At 36.9% G+C, this 18,614-nt stretch overlaps 1 protein-coding gene across 1 annotated transcript in view; it reads right to left on the bottom strand.

The window, feature by feature from the left end:
- The window catches only part of tmeff2a (transmembrane protein with EGF-like and two follistatin-like domains 2a), a 148,363-nt gene that overhangs the window by 64,242 nt on the left and 65,507 nt on the right, over nt 1-18,614 (bottom strand). The window contains exon 4 of the mRNA XM_024286549.2: nt 13,708-13,734. Coding sequence (XP_024142317.1) covers nt 13,708-13,734 — 27 coding nt within the window. The remainder of the gene's footprint in view (nt 1-13,707; nt 13,735-18,614) is intronic.

The following is an 18,614-nucleotide window of genomic DNA, read 5'->3' as shown; positions in this document are numbered from 1 at the left end:
AAGGATGCACACACACACACGTGCACACACCCACACAAAAGTCGGTGGGCTGGTAGTGGCCAGCCTTATCACTGTGCCACAAAGTGGGAAGATTAGATTACTCACTTCTCTAGACCTCCAACTTGGTTGCCATAGCAATAGCTATGTGACTGGGGCAACAGCTCACCACTGTGGATGCTGCTGGATTGAACAATCATCGGGGATCTGCAGTCAGTTTGCCACTTTATTTTATTCTTGTTCCATTCTACTTTGCAATTTTTCTGAATAAAAATTTGAAAAAAAGAAATGTTAACCATAAAAGGGATCTCCAAAGTACAACTGACCAAAACACAAAGAAGGACAAACATTATTGTGTTAAAAACCAAGCAGAAATAAACATCCAAGCAGGTACTGCATTTCAATTGAGAGGAGTCCCCTCTCTGGAAACACTGGAAATAGAAAATGATTCTAAAAGGTTATTGTGGTGGGCTGAAATGACCTTCTGTACCGATCATTACTGCAGCAGAACCAAAAAAGCATCCAACTAATGATCCTCAGTTTTAACATCTCCGTGAAACATGTAGTGAGGGTGTTTAGTGTTATCTTTAATGCTTTACAGTTTATGCGAAAGTTCTTCCTAAAATCTCAGGTAACCTCAAAGGGAAACTATCTCAAATAATTAGCGTGCTGCATAATGTAGGAAATACAACTGATGATGCGGCTGCTGCTAAAGACAACTGTCATTAATACAGCCAAAATGTCTTAACAAATGTGGAACATAGAGCTGCAGGAATCAAATAAAAGCAAAAACAAACAAAAAAAAAAACTTGTGAATGTGGATTCCCTCAGACAGGAAGAAAGTAAGGTTAATCCATTCATTAAGACCAATTGACCATTGATTTTTTTTTATAGTTTCACAATGCTTAATCTAGTAATCTTTTAGAAAAAAAATAATTTAGGAACAACCTGACAGTACATGGTGGAAGAAACTGTTAGAAGATCATCTAAAGCCACATTTTCTCCATTTCTAAGTTAGTTAGTTTTTGGATAAAAGCTTCTCCTCAGTGTTGTTATATAAGATATAATGTGACTGAATATATTGAAAAAAACATTCTGCTTTTTCAGCATAAATTAATCCATGGAGGTAAAGTGAAGTCATGGATGAGGGTTGTGAAGGACCTAAAAAGTAAATATCTACATCAAAAGTAATTGACTTTATGCGTCAAGTCTTATTTGAAACTTGACAAAAACAGCAAAACTTAAAAATGACTAAAATGAACCTGAAACAGGATGAACATGAAAACATGCAAATAAAGATGATTTGACACAGAAAAGCAAACAAACAAAAAAACAACCTCTTAAACCTCTATTTACAATCAACTGGAACAGAAATAAGAATATAACTGAAAGCGCGTGTAGCAGTGAATGAGAGGAAACCGTAAAACAGAACAAAACCAGAATAGTAAAAACATTAGGACTTAAAATGAACAAAATATAAGGAAGAAAATAAACTAATAAATGAAAGCAACCTATAGATGGCACTGCTGACAATTCCTAAGAACAGTTTGTATGTGACTGTTCATATAAACAAGTATATGATAAGGCCAAAAGTATTACAGACATATAGATTGTTGAACTCACTTTATCAAAAATAGTGAGATTTTTTTTGCATACATTTTTAGAAATGACAATATCTGCCAATGTGAATTAAATCCAGTCTAAATGCCAATCTGTAGCTGCCTAGACAGCTGATTAGATGCAGCTACGTTTGAGATTAATATAAGTTTTAGATCTACTCCAATACAAATTGTATCAATTAACAAAAGCTCTGTAATTTGTAATTATTTTTTATCAAATTCAATTTTCCATCAAATAAAATTTTAATTTGATGAAAACTAATAACTTTCAATAAATTCATCCAATGTTTGACTTTTTTCACTGTTGAAAAATACATTATTTTTAATGTAGAAAATACACTGGGTGAGCTACAAGCTCACAGCAACGGGGATGGAGGAGGGGGCGGGGTTGTTCTGCGTCAATGGTCCCGCCCACAACTCAGGGTTGAATTTCTAATGCTCCAGAGAAACTATGTCCTAGAAAACAACAAATATTAAATTGAAAAGCGATGGATCGAGTGGGACTTTAAGGACCTCCACCAGTCTTCTCCTTGATGCCTGAAACCTTTTGATTTCATTTCTGACCACAGCAAAGCTCGTTGTCTAGTTTTCGCTTTTACTTCCTTGATCTGAAGCTTTTCTAGCACACCTCTAAAAAGTCCTCGCATTCTTCTTCCCTGAAGGCTCTCTCGCTCCTCTCAGGTAATCCAGAGGAAATGTCATCAGTGAGGATGCACCAAACAAAGACAAGCTCAGTCTGCAGCCTCAAAGAACCCAGTCGGTTCGTGTGTACCAGTTACCATGTAGGCAGAGATGAGAACCTTTTCCCAAACATTAGTCAGGCAGATGAGTTATGAGCATCTCCAACATTTGCATGAAAAATGTCCTTTTTTTATTTTTGTTTTTTCTTCCCTTGTGCATCTTCCAAACAAGTTTGGAAAAGGTGTAGAACACTGAATCTCCAAACATCACCATGAATTCCTTCTGCCATTCTGTTTGTACCGTGTCAAAAACTATGCTAATGTTACACACTGCTGCAAATATAGCAGGAATATTCAACACTTTGGGTACATAAATTGGCTGAGAACTGTCATGGTTGGGAGTCGAATCACTCAGGTCCAGAATTACACCTTCCCCCTGCGAAGAAGCACCTGAATCCTCTACTCTTACTGCCCCGTCTGCAGTCTATTCTTGCTCGGAACACTACAGTCATGAGGAGTGAAAGGCTAGAATTCGTTCAGGCAGGGAAGTTGTAGTTTAACACAAAATACTGTCGCAAGCCTTCCATGTTCCCAGATTTTATTTCCAGCGGATCTCAAAATTCAGTTCATAGTAAAAAAAAAAAAAAGTTCCTGCTCCCAGTTTTTGTTCCACTCTACATCCCCAACATCCTTTCTTTGCTTTGAACTGTCAAGAATCGTACGTGTTTACTGCAATACGAGGACTTGGAAAAACTTTTTCAGTTGTTATGGCAACAAAAAAACTCCACAACTTTTTAGGTAAATACTTTTTTTTTAATTGGCAGCAACACAAGGGGACAATCACTACTCTTTATTAAAAATCCAAACATATTTTACTTACATAAACATAAACATAAAACATTTGCTTTAAACTTTTGTTTTTCCCAAATCCTTGAATACATTAGTTGCTTCACAACAACTTTGAGAGTTGCTGCATAAAAATAAAGTAATTTAACCAGAAATTGAATTCAGAATTGCATTATTCAAACAGAAAAGCTTCAAAATTCAGTCCTGTGGGTCTGATCGGTACTGCTATCATCCTATTGTATTTTAACTAAGGTCCAAAATATGATTATACTTCTTTATTAGCAGTCTATATAGCACAGTACTGTTTTATATATATATATATATATATATATTGGGGGTGTGCAAGTTGTGTGAAAGGCTGTGAAAGTTAACGCGATTAGTCAAAAAGAATTAAAGCATTTATATTTAATAACGCAAATGAATTACACCTCGGGAAGAAACAATCTTCCGCTTTGCCTCGGACAGGGACCTTGATACAGACGTCCAAAATTGTTCAGCAAAATATAAAGTTTGAATAAGTGAACTATCCTGACTATTCTATTATTTCTCGCTTTGTCCTGCCCTCACATCTCTTGGCCAATGACTGAGGAGATCTTTAGTCTCATGCTTTTCTTTACAGGCTTTAGTTTAAACAGAAATGTCCGTTAGACGTGGTCTTATTACAGTTCAAAAGTAAGATTCAGGACTCGGTACGGACCAACTGATTTTTCCCGTTTGAATACGCCCTAAAATTAAAGAAAAAATTCCAGCTCTCAATACTAAAAGTAAGATTCTTTGGTGCAGTTTTGTTGTGTTCCCTCACTGCCTCATAGCGGATCACTTTTGCATTTTGTTCCACCTCATTTCGTCTTTCCAACACAGTAAAGCTGCTGCTTCCCAAAACAATCCCTCCCAGTATCCTTTAAAAATACACTTGGATTGAATTTGTTGAGACATGTAGAAATGTTTTAGATTAAAGCCTTTGCTTGTCCTTTGGATCCTTCATGATCATGTGAGAGAAATTCAATTTCCTCATTGTACAATTTGATTTGGACAAATGTCTAATTTGGACTGAAGGGGCCATGTGACTAGACTCATGTCCAAAGGCTTTTTTTCCCCTGCACAGTCGACTTGTGTTCTCACTTATCTGATAAAAAATAGCAAGCACACAAGAGAACGCACTCTTACAAGCCTGAATGCACGCATGCACGCATGGCTGCTGGTCTTCACACTGCACTCACACTGCCCACAGACAATGAAGCTGGCAACTTGCAGGCTTACCAAAGTTTTATGCTCGCAGATTTATTACAACCCGTTAAAATAGATTTGATTTTCACTGCAACGACTCTTTCGCGCTCCCCTCTTCAGCACAAGTCAAACTCGCCTTTTACTGCCACGTTCTTTAACCTTCCCCCTCGCCCATAAAACACCGGCAGCTTCTTCCACCCGAGTCAGGCCAAGTTTCTTCTTCCCATCCAACACTTCCCACAGCCTCTGTCCATCTATTCTAGCCTCCGCAATGATTTTGGAATATATCCCTCATTTATTTATTTATAATTTCAACCCTGAATGTCAATTTTTTTTTTTTTATTTTACTAGTATTTATTATATTTCTCCAGTTAGCTTACATGTATCTGTTAAGAAAGACTACAGTATAGGACAAAAGCTTTTATTTCAAGATAGATCTGCAGACTTAGTTTGACAGGGCAATAAATCTCATAAACTTACCGGTTATTTTTAGAGGGGCAATTTTAATGAATCGACAATGAACGGTCTATTTTCATAGATAACATGCACTGGATTAAAGGCTTAAAGTTAGATTATATTTTTAATTGAATAGTCTTGTTATTTGTCTATGCCTCTTTTATTTGCATAAACCAGCCATTAGAGAGAGTGCAACCCAACCATATGAGAACTGTATCGAGTGAGTTTGACGTCCATAGAAATGGCTTACAATGGCTCACAAGATTCAATTCAGTCACCGCCGCCATGTTGGAGCCAGACATCGCCAGTAAGTGACGATCGGGCTGAACTTAATCAAACGTTTTGAACTTTTGACATTCGAAACAAGCACCGAGTACTTTTATTGAGGCTTCTGATCGGTCTCAACAAAACTTGAATAACTGACACAACAGAGAAAATATCCCCTGCCTTAGACTTCCCAATAGAAAGGCTTCTTGGAGGCAGTTTCTAATTGGAACTCCAGGGGGGAGAAATCACTCAGTTCTCATACTCACTCATTGAACACGAAAGATAAGTCAAACTTTATTGAAAATGACTCTCAATTGTTCAGTCATAAAATACAAAACAAAACACAATTTTTTCATGTCATTATGTTGCAGCACAGTACGTATTACTCTGTAGGTCCTGGTCCATAACGGTAAACAATCCATCAAGTGGCATGGCTCATACTTTGCCAAAGTTGTACTATAACATTTTGACAGACTTTTGAGTACCACGTACCAGAAAACCAATTTCAGGTCCCAGTCAGGATTTATACACAAGGTGTACTATATGATAGGGAGCACCGGCAATGTTTAATAATTTATAGTTAGAAAATTGTTGAAAGGTCAATATTTTGAGATTTAGGTTTGAATAAATTCACACTTCTGTTGTATAGTTTTACTTATAACGGAGCAAGTTTGCATCACTTAGTCTGTTTAAGTTATTTTATGCTCTTTACTCAGCTTGGCATCCCATCCGGATTCACACTACCACTGAACTTTCTAGGGTTCACTTGCAAGCAGACAGAAAGCCTTTTTTTAACGGTTCACTTGTTTGGTCCAATGAGCTTTCACAGCTGACAAACCAAGTGGAAATGAATAGTGCGGATCAAACAGGCCCATGTGAAAGCACTCTAAATTCTCTCCAGTAAACTCAACAGCTGCTTCTGACATTGTTTGTTCCTTCTTTTTTTTGTTTTTTTGTTTTAGCGTGACAAACGGAGCCAATGCAAGCGGAACCCTGTTAACGTTCCTCTGGTTCAGAATGGTGCAGATGAATGTTTAAAAACAGCCTCGGGAAGCGTGATCCTCTATACACCAGAGCACTCGGTTAGACACAGCAGACAAGGCATTACAGACAAAGCATGATGTTAATGCTTGTGTCACTTTGTATAATCCATGTGTGAGTCTACCATGAGAATTTATTATATGCCTCGTCTCACATGTTCAGAACACTGCGCTCATTGAACTCACAAATAAATATATGTTTCATTTTGTTACTCCATCCTCATGCCTCTTCTCTCTTCATCTCTGCTTAACAAGTGTTCCACTTTTTTTTGGTTCTATTTTCTATTTTGTCACTTTCTCCTGACGGTTTTTCTTTGTCCAGCTCCTCCTCTGCATTTCTCTCCTTCAACTTTCCTTTTTCTCTATATAGTTGATCAATCGCCAGCTTCATTTCCTCTCTTACGCTGATGTCTTTCTGCTGTTTGGTTTATTTATTTCTTTTTTTAAAACATGGTTTTTCCTACTTATCTGCTGAGCAAAACTCAATGCATTGCAGATAATGAAGAAAACTGCATAAATAAACTCTGCGAAGGACGCAGATAAGAAGATATTATCAGAAAATAAGATGTACACGCTTAAGTTTACAAATAAGTTTTATCCTACGACACACATACACATCAGGGCTGCACCAGAACAGGGTTGATGTCCTTAGGTTGTCTACTTTCTCAGTGCCGTTATGAAAGTTCATTTGGATTCTGGTGTGAGACACACAAATGAATCCCGATCTGGCTTGGAACAAGGCACTCTGCTCACTTGCAAGTAAACTCTGGTGTGGTTCAAGGCCATTGTGAATGGACAATGCAACAAAGCAAAGATAGAAAGAGATTTTTGTGTGCAAAAAAAACCCTCATAATTACTTATAAAGAAACCCTGATTAATGGTTAGAGGGGTCTACATTAGCCAGATGTTCAGTTTGCCCTAATCATAGTTTAATTAAAACAACCACAAAAATAGTTAATGCAGTTATATGAGGTTTTCTGAGCAGTCTGTTGTGCAGGTGTGATTCCCACTAGGGATGTCCCGATCTGTTTTTTTGGGCCCGATCCGATTCTGAGTCATTCGATTGTATGGATTTGAAGATACCGAGTACCGATCTGATACTTTTAAAACACATTTAAAACATGAACAAATTGAATAAACAGGTTTGTGTTGTCCCTTATTTTTATTTCATTAACCTTCTTTTATCATTAAAAACTTCACTAGAACACTTCTATGAAGTAGTTTTAATAAACAAGTAAAAATAGAGCAAATATAAACTAGGAAAAAAAATAATTTTCTCGTTATATAAGTGATAATTAGTCACGTGAGAAAGTTTAGTGAATTAAGCGTTAATATCTTTAGAGCTATTGAACATTTTTAGCCAAATGTGATTCCTGTCCTCATTTAAAATTCTTAAAAATGAATGATGACTTAGCATGAATTTGATGATGAGTGATCATGACTAGCGGATATCATTAGAACCATTTATTAGGTTTTTGGTTTTTTTAAAGATTATGTGATTCTTTTTTTTTAAGTTCTTAAGACATCACATTTTCTGTTTTATTACCACAGTAGTTAATTTTCGCAACTTTTATTTCCCTGTCAGATAAATAAAACAGGCTCAGGTCTTAAGGAGTTAAATCACAGAACTAGCACTTAGCTTAGCACAGTTAGCAGCTGCTCTGCAGCCGTCTGTCTGTCGGCAGCACAAAGAGTGTAACATTAACATTGTTGAAACGCCTTTAGAGGTTGTTGTTTGTGTTAGGACAAACCAATAGAGACACTTGCTGTCACTTCAAAGCGTTTTTAGAAGAGTTATTGGTCCCGGAAGTCTGAATCTGTGAACATCTAGCTAGCTTGACTGAATTGTTTATGTTAGCGTCCCGTTTAAACTGCTGCCGTATTCTTTTACAGCAATAACATTTTGTGATCTGTTCATGACACGCAGACATCTAGTGGAGTATTTATCGGGAATAAAAAGGTTGAAATATAAAGCGTTGATTATAATAAGAATAAATTAAATATCCTATACTGATCGAGGGACAACATCCGTCATTGACCGAGGCATCAACCATGAATATTGGCGACGTCCAAAATCACTGATTCGCGATCTTTGTAAATATAGTAGAGTGTAGTAAAATAGAAATGCAGATTAATGTTGGATTTTAAGTTTATGAACTAAAACAAAGCAGAAAGAGCCGCAGTACTGTCACCGGAAGTAAACATCTTCGTGTCAGTGAAGCTTCTGGTTTTCAAAATAAGACTACCGAGAGTTTTTTTTCCATTCAAAAACTGAGACTGAAATTTTTCTCACTGACATAACTTCTGAAAAAAATGAATTTGCTTTAGCACCAGAGCTTTAGCTCCAGTGTTTACATTCTTTTGGTTATGGTAACTCTTCAACATTTGACGCAATTAACGAAGCTCCAGCTTATTCTGAAGCTGAGAAACGCATCCTCACGCTGCTGAAGGGTGGATGTATTTAACATGAATCAGCTGATTCTCCCACGGAAAAAAACCCTGACTTTTTTCATACGGGTTCTGCACCAATATATAATGCTTAGAACGTAAAATGTTGAAGAACTTTGAGGATAGAAAACTGTGGAGAACATTTTCAGGTGATGTTGGTAAGTGATCCAAAACAGCAGTGATTTTTTATCCTATTTATATTGTTTACGTTACTGCTGAACTGAACCAGAAGGTTGGCAAAAAAACAACATTTTTTTCTATTTGTATCTTCGTGTTTTTCTTTAATCCGTTTTGTTGATTCTGATCTCCTTTTCTAAATAAAGGTATACATGATGGTGATTTAATAAAACAGTTTCCATTTTCACCCCTCCAGTAAAAAGATATACACATTGCAATAAACATTATGTTAAAAAGTAAGAATCATGGTTCAATTCGTGAATCGTTGATTTTGATTCGTTAATCAAATCGGATCCCCACCTAAGCAACAATCCACAGCCCTGACTTGAAGCATTAACCAAAGAAGAGTTGACTATGATTCAGGCGTTACCTGTAAATGTGAGAGCACCAAACTCCAAAACTAAATTGTCCTTGGATCGTGATAAAGTGGTGTCTTTGGTGTGTGCTATTTGCTGGAAGTTTGTGTAGGTTGTAATTCACCAACTCTGCATGCTGTTGTCTCTCTTAAAAGGAAGAGCTTTGTCTGTAATGTTCATTATGGAAACAATTCAACTGTGAGAGACAACATAAAAATAATCAAGGAAATCAAATTGCACAAATTTTAAAGATTGCATTTGTGTAATGATGCAGAAAATAAGCATTTAGCTAATTCTGTCCCTCACAGACCTGTTGCTTCTTTTCTAAGAAGCTCTTCCATCCTACACTTATTTGAATTAATATCACCTGTTTAAACTGGTTATCTACCAGACCAAAGAGCTGTCAAAGGACACCAGAAACAAGATTGTGCGACTGATCAAGACTCAAATAAATCAAAAGGAAACTCTTTGGTGGATAAATCCTTTGTTGTGTTTGGATGGAGAAGAATGCTAAGTTGCATCCTAAAAACACCATAGTCATTGTGAAGCATGGGGGTGGAAACATCATCATTCTGTCTCCCAAAATCATAGTGTACCAATAATGAGCACTGCTAACATCTCTCATCTTTTACAGTAAGACAACTTGCTGAGTCAGTGACTGACAAATACTTTTTCGCCCCATCGTATAATAAATGTAGGAAACACGCAAGATGGAAAACACTCCTTGTTTGCTTATTTGAAAACAAAAGGAGCCAGAACCAGGTCAGACGTTTAGTCACACCATCAATCGACATTTTAAATTTCAAGGAATTTATTCGGCTCTCCATTACTATTTAACAGGCAAAGAAACGGGGCTGTTTTCTTTTTAATCAGAACATCTTGCTTCAAAACCGCTATGATAAATGTCCACAAACACAGATTTGACATTATAATTTGAAGACGGTGCGAGGTAAAGTTCAATGCAACACTGCCTAGTACACCCTTAGAGAAAAGAATATACCTCCGGAAGTAAGATGGCTATTTCTAATAATTTGTTTTACGCAAAAAGAAATAAAAGAAAATTGCCTAAAGTCACAACACCTTGATACAATTACATGATACAAGCTTTGCATATCCTCTATGAATCTTTCTCCAGTTTATACCAGCTGTCCAAACACACACACACAAAAAAACAACAACTCTCTTTTGATTTTGCTGTGTAATACAGAGAAACAGCAACAGTTGTACCAGGCTACAAAACAAAAAGCTAAAAAAGACAAGGCGCCTATTGTATAGGCAGCTTGTGCTGTTTCTGTGACACTGCATGGCTTCTATTGTAGAAAAACAAGAACAAAACGTTGTGACTTAGATAGTTTTAGAGGAGAAATGCCACTTTCACTGTTAGACCATTACTGAAACTGAATCTTTGTGTTGCTAAAAGTTTTTCTTTTTTATCTCCAGACATTACATTTCACAAAAAAAAATCTTCCTACAAAAAAAACCCAAAAACATAAAAACAGCTTTTCTAACTCATTTTTGCAGAAGGTCTTGTGCTAAATCTCAGCTTCTGCAATACATTTCCTCTGTAAACACTCACTTTGTGACAAGTGAGCTTGACAAATAAATAATGGAGGTCATGAAATAAAACGCAGGTAGTGTCATGTCCTCCATCTTTGAGTGCAGGAAGAGTTAGCTCTTTTCTGTGCTCGACAACTGCTCCAAAGCTGAGCAAATTAAAAAAAAAAAACTGAAAAGACTACTTTCCCTGTTTGTGTGGGAAGGGTAAAGAGCAGTTAGCATCATGCTCAGGCAGTAAACAGCACACTAATAACTAAGCATCCTAAGATCAAAGTGTTTAGAGTGTGTAAGACAATGGTGTAAATGGGCCATCAAACTGAAATAAAAGTGGCCGGCATTTAGGACTGTGTTTCCAACTAGACTTATAACTAAAGCACATAAAAAAAGTGTTCTGACCACCTCTGAAGGGTTAAGATGACATGTTTCCACCGCCCTCACCGCCTTCAAGCAGCCACTTCCAATGAAGTCTCTGTTAAGGGCATCCAAGTTTAAAAATCTCCTGTATACATAAAGCTACGCAAGTTTTACGACCATTTTCAGAGTCTACGTACAAAAAAAACGGTTGCATATCAGGTTGCCACGCCACTTCACCGATACCATTAAAAAGTGATGATGTGGCGCCAGTACCATGCAATACCAGTTTTGGTACAGCATCCCAATATAATATATATAAAGTATGTGTAATTATTGTGCACACAACAGATGTAGACTTGATATGCTAGAATGAATAATTAGGATGACACAACATCAGATGTGTTAAGTCTAAGGACTTAACATTATCGCCTCCCCTACTTGAATAAATTACATAGACTATATATGATTGCATATGTCACACCTGTAATGACTTCACAGTCTACATTGAGGACCACTGTGTAAATGACTATAAAGACAGATGGGAAAACATAACTTTGATGTCATCTGTTTTACATGTGCAAGATTTAAGATGTGAATGATAATCTTGGTTAAAAAAAAAAAAAAAAAAACATAAAAAGTCTATTGACTTCACAATATGCCACAATTTATTTGTTTTTACCGACAGAAATTCTTCTGGACCAGAACTTTACAAGATCTCGAGAGTAGAAAGCCTTGGAATCACCAATGCTGTCCAAATGAATGTTTTTATGTATAAAAACAAGAAATAAGATGGCAATAATTCAGAGGCATTACAGTACGGTTGTAGAGGAAAACCACAGGGTTAAAGCACAAGAGTAGAACGATTTCCCCCCCCGCCACAATAAGAGATTGCAAAGAAAAGGAACAGTTGAGCAGGACAAGTGCAGTTTCTCGGTTCAACAGATGCGTCAGATGGATGATTGTCCACGGGGCCAGAAAAAAAAAATTACATCTTTTTTGCCGCCTCGGGAAAGAGAATACATTCCTCTGCTCTTGCTGAGTTTGAGCAGGCCTTGAAAAGTGTGACACCTGAAGCACAATCCTCCTTCATATTTGACAATCCTTAAAAACTTATGCTTAGAAGCTTTTTAGTTCTTTTCTAGTCAGTAGGAACTAAGGATACCAAAGACCTGAAATGTTCAGGAAGATTAAGGAAAGAAGCAAATTTTCCTTTTTTTTCATCAAGATCCAAACACTGCACACATTTAAGACACTTGAAGTGTATGTCAGGAGATGCTCATAGGACATTTTTTACCAAGACCAACTCAAGTTTCAAGTGTTGTTGTAAATGTCACTGTGGTATTTTAAAACAACCAGGAGGGAAACTAAAAAAGTTTATTTTATTTTTTTTTTTTATTGCATGTGTGCACAAAAATGTAACACAATAGAACAAATACTTTCACTATGAGACCAGTTTGGGAATCACAAGCAAATAAGGCCAATGCACGTCACAAAAAGAACACTATAAAGCTGTTACAAAATATAGCCTATCCTCATCCACGTCAATGTAAAACGATCCGCCTTTAAAACTGTAACTTTGTTAACCTAATATCCAAATTAAATATAGTGTTTGGGTGCTTGATAAAAAAAATCTGCCATGGGAGCCACATGATTTTACTGAGGCATCTGATTGGTCAGTTTACAACTTGAATAACTGGCAATAAAGAAAAAAGTATCTTAAAAAAAATGGATTATAAAGAACGTGCTAAGAAGAATGCATCAGATGCTTATTCTGACAAATAAAATGACTGAGAAATAACTGTCTATTTCTCAATGGAAGTCTATGTGACTTTGACCTTTTTGCAACCCTTTCTATTTGGAACACGAGAGGGGAGTGGTTGAGCAGTCCATTGATATTCATGTCAATGGTCTATAATCACATTTGACAATAAAATCCTGGAGATAAAATATTTAAGCTTGTGAACACTTTTCCCAAGATCCAAAATTCCAAGTTTTCCAAATGACAGTCAAGTCCCCCCTCTCTTTATGCAAATGAAAGTTTATGACTACTGGAATTATTGGAATACACTTGTATTCTCTCTATGACAAGATTGCAAAGACAACCAATCCATCCATTTTTTCTTTGAATTGGTAAATTTTGTATTTACATAGGACTTCTCTCCTTTTCTTTAAACCCCAGAGTGTTTTACGGTCAGACCCATTCACACATGCACACACACTCCGCTGCCTTACATGGCGCCAATCTCAACTACCAGGAGAACGTGGGGTTCAGTGTCTTGCCCAAGGACACTTTGACACATAGGCGGGCATACTGATCAAAGGTCGACTGCTCTACCTCTACACCACATCTGTCCCCAATCAATATCAATCATCAACACTGTATTTCTGTTTCTGAGTAAGGAGGCTGGGGTAACATGTAAACTATGTAAAGAAAAATTTGTTGTAAATCAGGAACTTTCACTAGTTGAAATGAATATGGAGTCAAGTCTTGCCATCAACAAAATAAAGGGTCATTTTTTTTCTCCAAATGTTCCTCCTTAAAAAAAAAAATGGAATGACCTGCACTTTTCTGTGTGTTTATTCTAAAAGAACACACTTTCCGGCGTGGCAGGCAGATATTAAAAAGCAGCACATGTCGAGTTAGAATAGAGGTGGTGGAGGAGGACGGCGTGAGTAATCTTACCATCATCTCCTGATCCTGAGCCAGCATCTGCAGGAGAGAACAAACACAGATATTAACCAGAGGCTGGGACGGCCGCGGGCATTAGCTGAATAGGCGTGTGTCTGCATATGTAAGTGCGTGTCTGGGCCTGCTCGGGCATAAGCTTGCGGTCGTCTGTGTGTGGAAGAGACAGACGCATTTGTGGGTGTGGTCGGGCATACGAAGCATCTCTAAAGATAGACCGGAGAGTCATACTGAGGGCTAGATTTGAAAAGAAAAACAGTCGGCTGTGTGGTAAGAGGGATGCTGATGCGATGGGAGGATGGATCGAGGACACGAGCATCCTGTCCATCTACTACAGATGCTCTCAAAGGCAGCGGGATGCCATACTGTTTCCAGTTGCACATTTGTTTATGTGTCAGCGAATCCTTTTCCATGGCTTTCCCACTGAATCTGTGTAAAGCCCCTTCAAACACTCCCGAGCTTACAGAACTGTTCAACAATAAAGCGGCGAAACGGATACTCACGAGCACTCCGAAGCTCCGTGTAACTCGATATGGCACATAAAGTGATCTGCTAAAACGCACAGAGCCAGAGACCAGACAACATGCGAGACCTCCAAGGACAGTAGCGGGATAATAGCTCAGCTCCATATAAATACCCATGTGAGATGGGTTTATGAGCGGAGGAGGCCCATTTTGGCCGGCGCAACACATGGAATATGAGCGCCGACACTGAATACACTGATGGCTTAAGGTTTCGGATCAATAAAATACATTTTCGGCCAAAAACACTTCGAGGATTCGGTGAGGTCAGAGAGGAAGACGGCCACGCGCACCGAGGGAGAAGAACTCTATCTAAATACTCTTAATGTGCCAGAGCTTCCGTTTTTTATCGAACTCATGTTTGCACATTACGGGCCGGTCAATAACTTTAATATTGTATAGTGTTGCTAATGTGTTGATTGGCTGAAACCCCCGTGTGCGGAATTGGCAGTACTAAATAATAAATTACTCTGCTGAATAGCTGAATATTCCAGTATCTCTCTGCAACCTTAGGGACTTACACGAATTATGCCGAGATGAGAAGAGCTTCTGTCCTTTCCGAAACTCAAAGCAACAAATTGGATAATCTACTTGAAATGTTTGTCCGAGTTTAAAGATGCCATTTCATCATTTCATATATCTACTTACTTATTTTTTTTTAGATCTTTTACCACATAATTTCATGTAGAATTTTACCCCAATTTATCTAAACTTGCAAACATTTTTTTTCTTAATTGTGTGACAAATTGCGTCCTCTGCCTCTCTTTCAACTCCCATTAAGCTTGCTACTTGAAACTTGTCCAAAAACGTATTCATAAACGTGACGATTTGACAAATTTGAGATATCTATACTCTAAAATCTATTAGAAATGCCCCAAAATGCACCACAACACCTGAAACACACTACTACCAGACTGCAGCGCCCGGTGATCAAAATGAGCGGCAGGACCTCTAATTGTATCTGTACTTTGAATTATTATAAAAACTGGACGCCACTGACAAGCAAATCACGTTTAGATTGTCAAACTTTGTTGGGCTTATCAAAAGAATATAAACTTGTGTGATCAGGTGCTACTATTCAATGTGAAAAAAATTGTGAACAAAAAGCTCTAATTTTTAAAAGGAAATTAGCTTGATGTGTAAAAAAAAAGGTTCATGGAATCTTAAGTATAAGAGTTTTATTTTGACACAAGTGTAGTTTTTTCCCCCAAATATATTTATATAAGATTTTTTAAGGAATGCTCTATTTATTTTATGGTACTATAATAAATGAATAAATCAATCAACAGTCAATAAATGTTTCCTTATGATTTACTCTTGTTTGTGCAAATTCAAAGACAAATGGAGTTTTGCTTATCATGCAAATTATACAAATAGAAAACACTTAAAAAAAGAAATAAGGCAAATGAAAAATTTGTACCAAACTATTGTTGATCATATTTTCAAAGCGTTCCCAGTGGTCTTTTATTAATGATTTTCAAGGACATAGATTCTGCAGAGTGGCAGCAGTTCATTAGCCTCTGAATTGTGAGTGGGACTGTTTGTGCTGAGCAACCCCGTCCCCCTTTCCTGTTACCCATTCCTAAATGTTTACACTCCCTTCCTCTAGCTTACAGCCCCTCACAACCCCACCTGACATTACCAGTGCAACAAAAATGGCAAACCACATTGGAGCTATCCAGCTGTACAGTTCTGAACTGGATACCAAATCAATGTTAAACATGTTAAAAACACCCTTTTCATTCTAGTGGGTCTTAGAGATTTTTATTTTTTATTTTTGTAGCTTTCTGTCCTTTAAGCTTAGAATTTAAAGTAAAAATAAATGGGAAGGGTCTTACAAAGTATGGATAACTTAACTGTATTGAGAAATGCCTGCCTTTGTCCTGACTATTGTAAAAAATTAATGTTTTACAACAAATGATAACAAACAGGCTGAATATTTATCATTTTGTTAAATACTCTGTCATTTGTTTTTTAATGGAAATTTAAGAATGTGTGAAAAATCAACATAAAATTTGGAAACATTTCAGAACCACCCTTCTCCTGCCTTCATCCTACTTAAATCTTCAGAATTTCATTGACCTTGGGGCATGCGGGACACAATGTGAAGGATTTTTATGAAAAAGCTCGAGCTTTAAGGATCGGGCTAAAGTCAGAAGGGGTTTATGAAAGATCAATGAGAACCTTTTGTGCGTGTGCAGGAGTGGAGGTCGAAGGAGAAAAAAGACTGCTGCCAAAAAAGAAAGAAAATGAGCAACAGCTTATATTTTCATTTACATGCGAAGTTCTTTTCATCTAAAAGTATAATTGGAGGCAGTTTGAGTTTCCAACTCAAAAGAGCTGGATGGCAAAGCAGCAGTTTTCTATCACTCTATTTCTGCCCTCTGAACAATGGCCGCTGTGACAGCCTCAGAGATAAAGGGAAGGCTAAGGTTTTTCTGTTGGCTTTAAATTAAATGATTACAAGAAGAGACAACAAGAGCTGAGGAGATTGCAACCTTATAGGGACCTCCAATCTGAGCTGCTGGTCTTACTTTTGTACATCTTCACCTCAAAGGACAAAAAATAGACCGCAAAACTATTGAGTCTATCAAGCAGCTATATATGAAACAACACACATCCTCACTTTGTAGTAAAGTATCTCAATTTCGCTCCTGTTTAGGATTAAGCGGACATTTCCATTTCCAATGAACTGTACCATATTTTTTGCATTATAGGGCACACCACAAATGAATGGTCTATATTCAAACTTATATAAGGTGCAACAAACTATTAAGAGAGATAAAAGAGTCAAAGGTAAGTCCATCAGTCACTGTAGAATTTGTTAGCTATGTTAGCCAAATTAGAGGCGTGAGCCTACTCATAATACCGGTAACCAATAAGTTATATAGGCTAGAGATGCTACGCTAGCCTGTTACCATAGTTTTTTTTATATAACTTTATTAACAAAACATACGATGCATATATAAACAAATGAACAAGAAAAAATGAACAAAGGGTTGTCTTTTACAACACAGCACCATCACAACTACACTCCTACAGTGACACCTGTGGACAGAAAGAGTATAACACCTTCAATACAGTACACCCACAAAATGTAAAGAGTGACACCATTTTGAAAAAGACAATAAACAATTAGACACGGCTTAGCAAATACGGTAAAATCCCAATGAAATGCTTCATTTTGATCGGATTTTAAATAGAAAAGAAAAAAAAAAAACTCTGATCATCACAAAAATAAGACCCCGGTCATGAAAAGGTTATGCTTAGAGCAATGCAGTTCTATATTTAAAGTTAAATAATGTATGACCAGGTTTAACTAAGCAAACTAAGCAAACCTTTCAACAAAATTATAACCTTTTTTTCCGCCAGTAAATCCACTTTGCAAGTGCTTAAAAAATATAAAGTTGTGAAGCCAAGAAGTAAAAACCAGCAATAAACCCTGTTTAAACCCTGTGCTGGCTAAATGAATGTATTGTTTAATTTAGGCCTTTAGGTACAAAATGCACTTAACCATACATTAAGGTTTTTTTTTTTTTTTGACTGCTGATGTCAGAAAATGGGATTTGGAAAAAGCTTTTTGCAGTCCTACTGATTAAGCAGCTTTCTAAAACTCTGGAACAAAAACAATCCAATAATTATATATTTTCCAGCATCTTATTTTGCTCTTCATTTCCTCTTCTTGTTAGATTCAAGGTGACAGCAGCTTAAAGAACATAAACAGATTAATTTTTACAGTACTATTTAACTAAGTCTTTTGATGGTTACTGCACTTAAACAATGATGCGGAGCTGATATAAAGAATGAACAAATAATATTTTGCTGCTGAATCTAAAGAGTTTGTGCTTCTTGTAGCCAGTTATTATGGCTGCTGCAATTTTAAACCACACTGACTGGTTTTTGTGATAGGAAAAAACTACAATCAGAAAAATCAAATACTGTTATCTTGATAAACAGGAAAGAGCTCTGTAAATAATTAGACACTCGTGTCATTTTTTAGCTCTTGTGTTATTGCATTTTGACAATAAAGCGACAAGTCAATAAATAGTAAACTCTGTGGCTTGAGGGCTCAATCTCCTTTGAAATGGAAAGTGTTACAAGCGGAATTGTTACACACCTGAGTCAGTCTCAGTTCTCCATTTAAATGCACCCACTCTATTAAATGTAAATTTCACTATAAGACCACAGATGGTCAGAACAATTATTTTCCACAGTCTTTGGTGAACATAGATTTAGTATGTTTATAATGCGTCACCTGAAGCCAATTTTAACTTCTAAGTAAATAGTTCATAAGGATCTTGAAAATTTTGGCTAAAGTGATGTTATGCTAACTCTTGCCCATTGATTGTAGGTTTTCTCCAGTCACTATGGTGTCCTCCCGTA

The sequence above is a fragment of the Oryzias melastigma genome, linkage group LG21, assembly GCF_002922805.2.
Source record: "Oryzias melastigma strain HK-1 linkage group LG21, ASM292280v2, whole genome shotgun sequence".
Taxonomy (NCBI): domain Eukaryota; kingdom Metazoa; phylum Chordata; class Actinopteri; order Beloniformes; family Adrianichthyidae; genus Oryzias; species Oryzias melastigma.
This window is presented reverse-complemented; position numbering and strand designations above follow the sequence as displayed.